Source organism: Carassius gibelio, chromosome A8, assembly GCF_023724105.1.
Source record: "Carassius gibelio isolate Cgi1373 ecotype wild population from Czech Republic chromosome A8, carGib1.2-hapl.c, whole genome shotgun sequence".
Lineage (NCBI taxonomy): Eukaryota > Metazoa > Chordata > Actinopteri > Cypriniformes > Cyprinidae > Carassius > Carassius gibelio.
The window spans coordinates 16,633,450-16,646,672 of record NC_068378.1 but is presented as its reverse complement, the minus strand read 5'-3'; the positions used below and the strand labels follow the sequence as shown (position 1 = coordinate 16,646,672).

The window sequence follows — 13,223 nt, the reverse complement described above, 5'->3', positions numbered from 1 at the left end:
TTCTTTTACATTTGACACAATGTCCTCCAAAGTCTTAGTTTTAGAATAATTTTATGTGTTCTTGGCATCACCAAAACTACACAACTGCTGATCTTTCCTAGCAGTCCCTTTGTGCCTTGGCAGACTTTGCAACCACAAACAAACAACAATCAGGGTCTCATGAAAGAGATTTTAACGGATTGGACATAGAGATCAACCCATGCCCAAGTGAGAGATTGAATGTTGAATGAGGAAAAAGCGACTGTTTTTCATTGCAGCAGCCCCAATGGATCCTAAGAACCCGATGTGACCCCATACCGCAGCCCATGTGCGCGAGCGTATGCGCCTGAGAGCCTGTGGACGGACGCGCCAGAAACAGGAGGACACTAGGACCTGGTGAAGTGAGGAAGGTTGCCTGCCCGCCTGCATCCCTGTCTCCTCTCCTTTCTGCTCTGCAGTGTCTCCTGTGCGCGTGTGAGGGAAAGCACATGTTTGTGTGTGTGTGTTTGTATGGATGTGTGTGTGACAGAAAAGGGGCGAGAGCAGGTTTCGTACGGCACCGCCCGAAGAGACAGTGCTATTTGTTATCTTTCTGTCTTCTCGGCAGCGTGAACATCAGCCTGACCACCTGGACCAGCCGCCTGCCTGAAGCATCGCTGACGGGGGAGGGGGCGATATCTCTTTTTCCGTGTTTGTGTGAACGTGTGTGTGTGTGTGTGTGTACATGCGTGTGGGCGGGTGAAAGGGTGAGGGGCGGAGAGATGAAAGGGCCAGGTGAGGAGGGGTATTGGGTACCTCTCTCTCTCTGGCTTTCTCTCTCTCCCCCCTCTTTTTTTATCCCTCTCTCACTGTCGCGCGACACTAACCCTGGAAGCTGAAGAGGAGATCCTCGATGCTGGACCTCTCCACTACAGGTACGATCTCCTCACCTATATTTCATGGAGCAATGGTTTCTTAAAGTCCATACCTCACACGGACGCCTGTTTAAACTTGTGTATCCTGGATGACATGCATATGTTGTAGTATTTCCAGATGGACGAGTGGGAAATGGTTTTCAAGATTTCGTCTTGCAGTTAAACGTTTCTCAGGTCTTGCTTTGTTGGCTCCATCACCAGGCAGTGACATGAGAAATAGCTGTTTGTATCTTTTCTTAGCAATCTAAACCAGAGGTGTATGGCAAGCCGGTTTAGCTTAAAATAGTCCAAGCATTACTCGTCATAATTGCATTTTTACTAGTAACAATTCAGTTAGAGAGCTCTACAATTACATTCTTACTAGCCAGTTAGAGAAGTCTCTAAATCTATTTTTACTAGTTACAATTACAGAGCTCTTTAATGTAATTTTTACTAGTAACAATTGAATTAAAATGCAATTACAAAGCTGTCTAATTAAATTCGTACTTGTAAAAAATCTAGTTACAGAGTTCGACAATTGTATTCTTACTAGTAAAAACTTGTAGTCATTAGATGCGAAACCGATTTGTTACTACACCCATTTCCCTTTCCAAATCCTGCCTTTGGTGATACACTTCAAAATAAAAGCCCCATAAGCATGAACTGATATTACTTTCATTGTGTCAGAATGACCATAAGAGTGAGATAACAGTTAAAAGGTTTTGTTTCAATATTTAATCACTTAATTAATTCACACCTTTATGTTAGTATTACTAGTATTATTATAATTTTTCTTTCTTTATTTCAGACCCTTAGGTCCATAACACAAAAATGAAAATAAAGAGTATAGATTTGAAAGTACTTTACCAGAAAAATATTATCTAATTTTGGTGTTTATTATGCACTGGAACATGCATGCAGAATTTGAACTATATATATAGGCCAATTAATAGGTTACTTGTCATTCTTGACAAAATTAAGTGTCTAAAATTTCTTTATTTCTTTCTTTCTTTCTTTCTCTCTCTTTTTTGATCAGAAATTAGGCAAAATAAAAATTAATTGTGACATTTTTTATTATTATTACTTTTTGATAAGCTTAAAGGATAAGTTCACTTTCAAATTAAAATTTCCTGATAATTTACTCACCCCCTTTTCATCCAAGATGTTTATGCCTTTCTTTCTTTAGTCGAAAAAGAAATTAAGGTTTTATTTTATTTATTTGAATTTTAAGGATTATTCTCCTTATAGTGGACTTCAAAGCTACCAAAGGGTTGAAGGTCGAAATTACAGTTTTAGTGCAGCTTCAAAGGGCTCTAACCGATTCCAGACAAGGAAGGGTCTTATCTAGTGAAACAATTGAGAATTTTCCCCAAAAAATAAATGTATATGCTTTATAAACAGAAATGCTTGCCTTGCACTACTCTGTTATGTGCGTCCACAACTTCACATAATATTTAATCATGTTGAAAAAGTCATGTGTGACAAAGGTGGAAGTATTACTTAAAGGGATAATCCATCCAAACAGAATTTTGTCATTATTCACTTACCCCCATGTCGTTCCAAACCCGTAAAAGCTTTGTTTGTCTTCAGAACACATATTAAGATATTTTGGATGAAAAACCGGTAGGCTTGAGACTGTCCCATAGACTGCCAAATAAACAACAGTGTTAAGGTCCAGGAAAGTATGAAAAGCATCATCAGAATAGTCCTGTGCTGAGCTGTACTCAGATGATATATGCTCTTCTTTATCAGCCGTGCCACAAGGATACGTTTTTAACGTGTACTTATGCTTTGGTTTGAAAGGAAATAACGCATTCTGTGTACAGCTCAGATTTGCCAAAATGGTGCTACGCTGATTTGGAGATACACAGAAAAGAGGAATTGTTAAATAAATTGTTATTTTTGTTTTCTTTGTGTACAAAAAGTATTGTTGACACTTCATAATGTTACGGTTGAATCACTGATGGCAGATGGACTATTCTGGCGTTGCTTTTCATACTTTCCTGGACCTTAACACTGTTTTTTTTTGGCAGTCTGTGGGACAGTCTCAAGCCTACCGGTTTTCATCCAAAATATCTTAAATATGTTCCAAAGACCAACAAAGCTTTTACGGGTTTAGAATGACATTGGGGTAAGCGATTAATGACAAAATTAAAATTTTTGGGTGGAGTAACCCTTTAACTATGTCATATGTTATTAATATAAAAAAATAAATACTCATAAAGGGATATTTTTGCCCCATAACTTGAATTATAGTGGTATTCTCTGTGCATTCTAATAGGCTTCATCATGCAGTTAATTCTTCTGGTAATAGTACTGGACCCATCCTCAGCATTATTGAGTGAATGGATAATGCAAATAAACCCTTGAAAAGCCTAGCAAAAACAGGTATTTTACAACCAATAATTAAATATGCATGTTGCTGATTATACATTTATATGCATGTTTTCTGTGCAAATGGGAATTCCACAGCTCTACAGCTACATTCTTACTAGGGGTGTAAGAAAATATTGATACACGTGAGTATCACGGTATCATGTTTTTGCCGATACTGTATCAATTTTCAAAAACGGAATATCGCTTTTCAAGATTCATGGCAGATTAGTTTTGAGTTTATTTCCCGACCACTAGATGACTTCATCTCTGAACAAATCCTGAATGACAGGAAATACTAGCATTAGAGCATGCCACTAATGTTAGCGTTAATGTAGTTTGCTGCTAGTAATGGAGGGTGAAAGAATTGTCCCAATTCCTGTTTCAGTGTACCAAGCTGAAGTGTGCCGTCATTTGAGCGTTTGTGGTAACGTCCACTGCGGGACTGTGGCGCCGCCTTGGTTCCACCGCTTGCTGTGACCCGTGTGAAGAGGGGCTCATGCGGGGCGCAACAGGCAGAAGGGTCACCCCGTGGCTGCATCTTTCCCTCATTGTGCAGTTGGTGTGGTGCTCGCGTCACGGTTTTGGAACATAAATACAAACTGAAAAACCTGTGAAATCCAAGTGGGAAGGATCAGCATCTGTATTTATTTGATTGTTTTACATTTGTTTTGTTTTCTTTAAGAATCCTATATTTTTCATTGATATTAATTATGCAGATGCAATTCTTTTGTTCAGATCAAAATGTTATGACATTGTATGTCACAATTGTAAACTTAAAATGTGAACCTTTACAGCAGGGTCTAAAAATATATATGGTATTATACATTTAACTAGAGGATGCTGCAAGCACTTTAATTTCCCACCTTACGCATACTGCACAAAAAGTGGTTCAGTAACGTTGAATGTTACAGGGACTGATTATTGCAAATGCACATCCCACTGTGAAAGTGAAAATGTGAAATTCGTGACATTTGGCAAGTGGTGGTGTGTTCTTAATGACAGCTTTCCTTACAATATATACTATTCCTAAAATAAGAAATATCCCAGTATATCGCCCTTGCTTACAGTATCGTAATGTATTGCAACATATCGTATTGGAACCCCTGTATCGTGATACGTGTCGTATCACCAAATTTTTTGCAATACACAGCCCTTATTCTTACTACTAAGAATTACAGTTAGAGAGCTCTTTAATGCAATTTATTCTAGTAACAATTTAATTGGAGAGCTCTCTTACTGAATAAGCTAAAACGACTTGCCATAGAGGTGGCCTTGAATAAAGGTGTTGACATACATGACATATGTGTAATGTAGCACTGAAACAGCTCACCTCTGGGGATTATGGGAAGTGTTTGGAAGCAGACAATGAACTCGGGGCTCATTGGTGTGATAGTGGATTATTTAAGTGATGACAGCAGACATCATGTTTATAAGTGTGGGCTATTAGTTGTAAAGTGCCAGCACTGGTCACCCTGAGGGAGGAAAAGTATGGCAAGCCGTTTTAGCATAAAATATTCCAAGTGTTATGTCATAATTACATTTTTATTAGTAACAATTCAGTCAGAGAGCTCTACAATTACATTCTTATTAGTAACAATGCCAATTAGAGAGGTCACTAATTCAGTTCTTACTCGTAAAAATTATGATTAGAGAGCTCTCTAATTTAGTGTTTACTAATAACAATTCTAATTAGAGAGCTCTTTAATTTAATTCTTACTAGTAAGAAAAAAAATGCAGAGCTCCATAATTAAATTGTTACTAGTAAAAAAAATAAAATAAAAACAGCACATTTAAGATACATTTAATTGTAGATCTCAGTAATGTAATTAAAGAGCTCTGTAATTCAGTTCTTTTTTATAATTGAATTGGAGAACTCTCTATACAAGAAATTACTAGTAAAACCTAAATTAGAGAGGTCTCTAATAAAATTTTTACTAGCAAGAATGCAATTGCAGAGCTCTCTTATTCAATTATAGAGCTCTCTAATTAAATTGTTACTAGTAAGATTTGAATTAAAAAAAAACTATTAAATGAATTGTTACTAGAAAGAATTGCATTGTAGAGCACTCTTTTCAGCTCGACCTCATTATGATAGTTGTGCCTCATGCATATTCATAAAACGGGTGACTGTCTGTTCCGATAGTCCTGTGGGCAGTCCGTTGATAAAGCCGTTGCATCACGGGTATCCTGAGTTTGAGTCTTGTTGTGGACCCTTCCGATCCCGCACCCCCCCCCCCCAATTCATTTACACTGTTCTATCAGAATATAGACAAAAAACGCAAAAATACATCTTAAAAAAAGAAAATGCTCAGTCAAGCAGCTTTCAATGATGAATAGCAGCACTGAGGCTGATCTATTAAGTATTATTATTATTATTTAGTATTATTATATTGATTGAAATCATTATAAAATAATTATGCTTTACAGAGAAGAAATATAGGTAGTCTATGTAGCTACTGAAAATTATTTTTTAAAGGTGAATTCACATTTGCAAAGAAAACATTAAATTACTGCATGATGAAGTCTATTAGAATGCATTGAGAATGGCACTGTAATTAAATAAGTTATGAGGGCAAAAATATCCCTGTATGCATATTTGTTTTTACATTTATAACATCTGATAGAGTTCAGTAATGTCAAGAGTGCTGTTTTGACGAATATCAGCACACGTGAATGATCGTGAGAGAAGAGGTCTTGACTGTGGATCTGTCTCTGGGGCTCATCTAGGTGTCCTGGTCTCCGCTGATATTAAGGGTTGTAGAGGTCCTCAGGTGCTGATCCACCATCTGGGCTGGATACGTACTGGATACAGGTGACTGCCGTGACCTTCTGATCTGGATACAGACTGGATCTGGTGGTTACGCTGACCTCAGAATAAGAGAGAAATGATGTAGCAAGTACATTGTGTTTAATAGGAAGTGTTCCCGGTTCTGGTTTTCCTAATTAATGCAGCATAAAAATCCTTTAACGAATTTGAATATTAGAAATGTGTTAGTGTGTTATGTGTAAGCCAGGTTAAACTGACAAGAGTGTGTCTGCCTCCTGAACAATGTTAGCTAGGTTATTGCAGAATTTGGGAGCTAAGTAGGAAAAGGAACTGCTGCCCGCAGTTGATTTTGATATTCTAGGTATTATCAAATTGAAAAAATAAAGTAAAATTCTCTTTTACTTGCCCCTTCACAAAATCCACTTGTCCCGGACAAGCAGACAAGCATTAATGTCAAGCCCTGATAACTATTATTAATTATATATTAATTATTTTATAATTATATTTAATGGGTCACACTATATGCAGTGTTAGGACCAAACCAAATCTCCAGGTTCTCATATGAGAACCAGACTGAAAAAGTGCACCCGTCTATAATCATAATTGTTACTAGTAAGAACTGAATTAGAGAGCTCTCTAACTCTCTAATTCAGTTCTTACTAGTAAGAATGCAATTGTAGAGCTCTCTTATTGTAATTATAGATTTAGAGAGCTCTCTAATTTGCATTGTTACTAGTCAGAATTAAATTGTAGAGCTCTAACTGAATTGTTACTAGTAAAAATGCAATTACGATGAGTAACGCTTGGAATAGTTTAAGCTAAAATGGCTTGCCATAGAAAGGAGAAGAAGAAAAAGAAAGGGGGGGGGGCACAAGGTTTTTGAACAACAGAGCTAGTTTTCATTGCAGTAAATACTGAGTCATGTGCATATTACAGGGTCATATGTTTCTCAGTTGGCAGCCCCTGAGATTGTTAGTTGCCTGCAGATTCTTGTCTCACAAACTGCAGGAGGGTTCACAGAAAGTCGACCACTCTTAAATGCATTAAATGCAACTTCATCTTGGCCCTACAGATGCATTAAATAACATTAATGCTAATCGAATCATTTCCTATAGAAAGCACAGGTTGTTATTTAAATCCTAAATTCTCCAACAACCAAACACACAAATAAAACCCACTGAACAAACACTAAACTGTGTGTTTCTCATCCTTTGCATGAGCATTAAAATAATCACTAGCTGATGTTTACAAACTTGCAAAACTAGAAATGTTTTTTCATGTTTATTATTTACAGTACGTAAGCCATGACTGAAACCCCTATGTATTTTTATTTGGTTAGGCCTACTATAGACAGTGGGATTGTATATTGGCTTCATCTAGAATGTTCACTACAATTCAAAGTTTGGGTTGGTAATGTTTTTATGTTGGTAAAGTAACCATAAAAGCATTTGTAATGTTACTGAATATCTCTATTAAACAACTTCTATTCATCAAAGATTCTGGGAAATAATTATACTTTCCACAAAAATATTAAGCAGAACAACAGTTCTCAAAATTTATAAAAATAAGAATTGTTTCTTCAACATTTCATTTTTATGTATTTAGCAGATGCTTTTATCCAAATAAGCAACTTACAGTGCATTAAGGCTATACATTTTTACCTGTACTTGTGTTCCCTGGGAATCAAACCCACAATCTTTTGCACTGCTAATGCAATGCTCTACCACTGAGCCACAGGAACAGCAGATACAGCTTTTAACAGCATATTATATGAATAATTTGCATATTCGGGTCAACTATCTAACTTTATAATTGTTCGCTTGCTCAGAAAGACAAACAGGATGCTTAATGTGTCTTTCAAAGAAAAGTGATTAGCTTTCTGTCATGGAGAGTACTCAAACTTGCTGTAGCTCAGTTATAACTGTGCATATAAATGTATTTTGTGAATGAGCTTTTTGTATACTTTTCTGCACATTTAACGGTGGCAGAAATATTTTAACCACAAATTACACACTTTACCTTCAAGGATACAACGTCCTCTGTTCACTTTTAACTAAAAACCTAGTTATGTAAACATCACAGGTTATTTTCCAGGAGGTTATCTGGAAAGGTATTGAGTCCACCAATCACTTGTGTCATTGGGCCTCTTCATCTCAGATCAAAAAGTTGTTGTTGTTGTTGTTGTTTCATTCTTTTTATGCCTTTTGTTAAAGTATTATTTTTATCTTGTTGAAGTATGTCCAAAACGTTTTTTAATGCTAACTTATTTAAAATTAAAATTAAAACTCTAAAGCACCCAAACCTTATGATGAAGATGATGAGGGCTTAAAGTTATCACTATTATCATCACAAACAAGCTCATCATAGTCATGTGGATAATCATGCCACTGAAGCTCCAAACTGCTTTTTGTCTAGCCAAACCACAGTTGTGATACCTTCCAGGTACAGAACAGCCCCTTCCCTTTACTATTACAATCAGTTAACCATGTGATCGTTGTGGTCTCAAGCCTTGGGCAGAAAACAGAGTCTCTGTGCTCACAGAGATGTCCTAAAAACAGTTTATAGCTGAATTAGAGATGCTTTTGAGCTCTTGTTACAACACTGACCACACTGTGTCACAAGGGAGAGTGTGTGTCCTCAGAGAAAAACTGGATGGATTGATGCCGTGGAGAAACAAGCTGGTCCAGTGTTTTTACAGTAAAATATGATTTAGTAAAATTGAGAAATGATGCATGTGAGGTTGTGTGCAAGGTGAGGTTATGACCATAAACACAGATCACATGATTGCCAACTAATTTTGAAGGGTGTTTCATGCTCAAACTCTATGTTTGTGTGAATTTAGGGCTGTTAAATTTGATTCCAATCACATTTTGATTATATTTGATTTGATTCCAATTCATTTGAGCATATATTTTAGTTATAATATCCATTTTACCTATATATATATGAATGATAGTAACTTGCAAGGACAACTTATTGTACATTTAGTAATTGCTCTAATGGAATCAGTAAGTTAATTTAGTGAAGGATTCATCAGTCTGCTTCAAACAGTAACTCCTAACTGTTAATTTTTTTTAATGATTTATTAAAAAGACCAGTTAATGAGAATTGTTTCTTTAAGAATTAGACGAGAGTCATTTGTTTTTAAACTGGATTGTTATTACTTGCAGCCCGTGAAATCATCTCAATTGAAACACAGATCCTTTTTATCTTACCACATTCAACTCGGACTACAACTTTGGGTAAAATAGTATTTATTTTGTCGTGGTGACCATCTCAGGATATTAAGAATACATATCAAGTTTGTTTTAAAGAATATCACAATTAATCGGAAAGTCATTATTTTTTTATTCCGGTCACTAACATGGATTGTTCCTTAAAAGTTGCTTGCTAACTTTATTGTCTCTTTTCACAGTTCTATCATGTCTCATTTGGAGCTGCTGGACTTTGAGCGCAGTGGAGCATCAGGGATTTCAGAGGTTAATATGTGAAGATGAAATTAGACATTGAGACCCGAATCAGCCCCAACTCCATAGTCCGTCCTCTACCAGCATGCCGTAACGCCGACAGAGATCCACCATCGAACGGTACTGCTGGATCCCACTTTTCAGCAGGGGAGGATGGGTGATAGTCCCATGAGAATCACCTCCGCCCACAATCCTCATTCCATCCTCTCATGGAGCATACAACCGCCTACAACACACTGTGGAACATCACCCACTCCACCTCTTGGCGTCCGAACACACCCCAGCCTAACGCCTCAGGACTGAGTGAGCCCAGAGATGGACACCTCCTCCAGACGCTTGGCCTGTGCACCATGCTCCTGATGGACATACTGGCTATAGTTGGCAACTTAGCTGTAATGACAGTCATCGCCAGGACGCCGCGACTACGTAAATTTGTGTTTGTCTTCCATCTCTGCCTGGTGGATCTCATTGCAGCCCTGGTGTTAATGCCTCTGGGTATGCTGTCAGGTCAGGGTTTTTTCAACAAGGCTCTTTGTCAGGGTTACCTGTGTCTGAGCGTGGGACTGATCAGTGCTGCTATCCTCACTATCTCAGCCATCAATGTTGAGAGATACTACTACGTCGTTCATCCCATGCGCTATGAGGTGAAAATGACTGTGGGGTTGGTGGTTTCAGTTCTGATTGGAATATGGATCAAAGCCATCCTCATGTCTGCATTCCCTTTACTCGGCTGGGCGCTCGATAGAGAGGAGGCGGGACCAGCTCTGGGGAAAGTTATGGGGAAAATCATTGAACCAAAGTGCTGCTCACTCCACTGGATTGAGGAAGGGTCCCAACGGTTGGTGTTCATGGTCCTTTTTACCCTCATGTACTTCCTGTGTCCAGTCCTTATTATCTTTGTGGTGTACTGCAACATGTTTAAAGTGGCCAGGGTAGCCGCCATGCAGCACGGGCCAGTCCCCACGTGGATGGAGACTCCTCGGCCACGCTCTGAATCTCTGAGCAGTCGCTCCAGCATGGCGGCCAGCCTCAGTGGAGCTCGGACCACCCCTCAGAGGACTTTCAGCGGGGGCAAGGCTGCGGTGGTCCTAGTCGCTGTAGGAGGTCAGTTCCTTGGGTGCTGGATGCCTTATTTCTCCTTTCACCTGTACTGCACCTTTATGCCATCCTCTCATGAATCCCTCGCACGCATGGCCCAGCTGGAGGACGTGTTCACCTGGATGGGGTACTTCTGCTTCACCTCCAATCCTTTTTTCTACGGCTGTCTGAATCGGCAGATCAGGGAAGAGCTGGCCAGAAACCTGGCCTTCGTTTTCAAGTGGAGGCGTCCCGGTGAAGAAGAACAGCTGCCTAGCCGAGAGGCTTCTATTGAGGAGAATTTTCTCCAGTTTCTTCAGGGCACAGGTTGCAATATGCGGCCAAGGAATTCCCAAAGCATCTCCATCCCTCAACAAGAAGAGGACAATCCTCTTTCCACCGAGCTCCACGGGCCATCTGTTGACTTCCACATTCCTGGCCAGATCATGGAGGAGACCTCGGAGTTCATAGAGCACCAACACATGAACAATCTTAATATATCAGACAATTGTATCAAGACAAAATCGGAACTGCAAGGTTGATATTTTCAGATGTGAAATCTATATTTATTGTATCGTATATTGTTGCTATGTTTTACCACTGGGACTTTTTATACTCTGCCGACAAATTTGTACATAGTTGGTTATACATACACTTTGGTTGGTAGGTTTCTGTCATACTCAAAGAATATTTTTTTTCTTTTGAGGAGAGATGTTGGAGTGATGAAATGACCTCATTCCAGCACATTACCACTTGACAGAAACATGTTTACAAAGATTCAGTGACATTTGTCCGAACAATGTAACATGGAAGCAACATTCACGTGGAATCTGTATTCAAAAAGCGGTATGAACTGCAAGTGGTCTATGTTACAAATTTTTAAGGCTCGTAATGTTAAGTCAGACAATAAATGAGTATAAAATTTGTTAATAACTCAGTATTATTGTAACAACAAAATTTGGAGCATGCACTAATACTGAACCAAGGTTGTTTGTAGGGGTGCACCGATATATATCGGCCGATGATTAATGCACATCTAGTCAGTAAGGCCGAGCATACACTGTGCGATTTTCATCTGATTTTGAGCCGAATTATGACTCGTGCGACTCTTTTTCGGGTCGGGCCGAATTTCAGCATTTTCATGCCTCGTTTGTCGTGCAGTGTTCGTGCAGTGTACAAGGGGAAAAGAGAGGCGATAAGACTCTCCCGACCGGCAATCGGTTGTTTGGATGGATTTCTGACATGTCAGAAATTTTGGTCGCCTCTAGTGAAGTATCGCACTATTGAAGCAGGACTATGAACCGATTTTCCACGTTTCCCTCACTGCGCATGCATGAAACCATAAACGAAACCATGGTGACACCTGACACAGCGTGTAGTGTGGACTGAAGTGATGGAGGGATAACTTGTGGAGTTATGGCAAAGAAAAAGAAAAATAAAAGAGGGGAAAAAACATCTGCTTACCTCCAGTTTGCGTTGCAAAATGGATTGACCATATTGGCCACGTCTTCCCAGCCACCTGCGTGTCTAGATACGCCGACGCCTTTTTTTTTTTTTTTTTTGATGTTTCAGCACACATAATTGCGCATATCACCAAAGCAGTGCGTTTATCCCGGCAAAGCATGTTTATTCTGAAACAGCCACAAACATCTGGGTTCTGAGGGATCCTACGTGTTGATTCGGTTGATTCCTCACGTATAGTGTGAGCAGTCAAATCGCAACTCTGCAATCGGACCGTACAGTGAGCGCACAAAAATCGTGAGCTTTGGCTTTACATCGCATGTGATCTACCCGTACAGTGTGAGTTGGTACCTTGCCGAAATCGCACAGAAAATGCACAGTGTATGCCCGCCTTAAAGCCGGTTATCTAATCAGCGGTAAATTGCATCTGGTGCGTGATTTCACATAGAGCAGCTGTTACTACATGAAACCGGCTTTACTGACTAGATGCACATTAATCATCGGCCGATATATATCGGTGCACCCCTAGTTGTTTGTGAGGTGGGTAATTCTTTAGTTGACGTAAATATTATGACCGTCAGCAATGACATATTTTGAAAAAAATTATTATTTTATTTTATTTTTTTCTCAAAAATGAATAAAAACACATATAGTCTGTGGTGGTGTACAAGGGCTTTCATACTTTGTATAGTACTGTTTAAAAGTTTGGGGATATTTAAAATGTTTTTAAAAAAAGTATTTTATGCTAGATTTATTTGCTCAAAAAACATTAATATTGTAGAATATATATATTATGGAATATTTTATAATATAATGTCATTTATATTAAAATGTAATTTATTCATGTGATTATTTTTGTGATGAATACCAAATTATTATTTAGATTTCTTGTTGAAAACAGTAGTATTTTTGGGGAAACTGTAATTTGTTTTCAGGATTCCTTGATTAGAAAGTTAAAATAACAGCATTTATTTTTAATAGATTTTTATCCTGTAACATCATAAATGTCTTTACTGACATTTTTTTATATCAGTTTAATGCATCCTTTTTTAAAATAAAAATATTAATATCTTTTAAAAAAATTAGCGGTTGATTATATTCTGGCCCATCAAAAAAACTAAAACAAATTGAGAGCATTTTGTTTTCTGGTCATTCGTACGGCAAGCCTCGCTAATCAGCCATGAAGAGATACAATCTCAGATT

The 13,223-nt window shown here is 38.3% G+C and overlaps 1 protein-coding gene across 1 annotated transcript; it reads left to right on the top strand.

The window, feature by feature from the left end:
• The first annotated feature begins 428 nt into the window (after positions 1-428).
• Positions 429-12,856, top strand: LOC128018644 (G-protein coupled receptor 61-like). Its single transcript, XM_052604280.1, has 2 exons — positions 429-893; positions 9,431-12,856. Exon 2 carries the CDS (start codon positions 9,692-9,694, stop codon positions 11,099-11,101), a length of 1,410 nt encoding a protein of 469 aa, XP_052460240.1. The 5' UTR covers positions 429-893; positions 9,431-9,691; the 3' UTR covers positions 11,102-12,856.
• Positions 12,857-13,223: the final 367 nt, after the last annotated feature.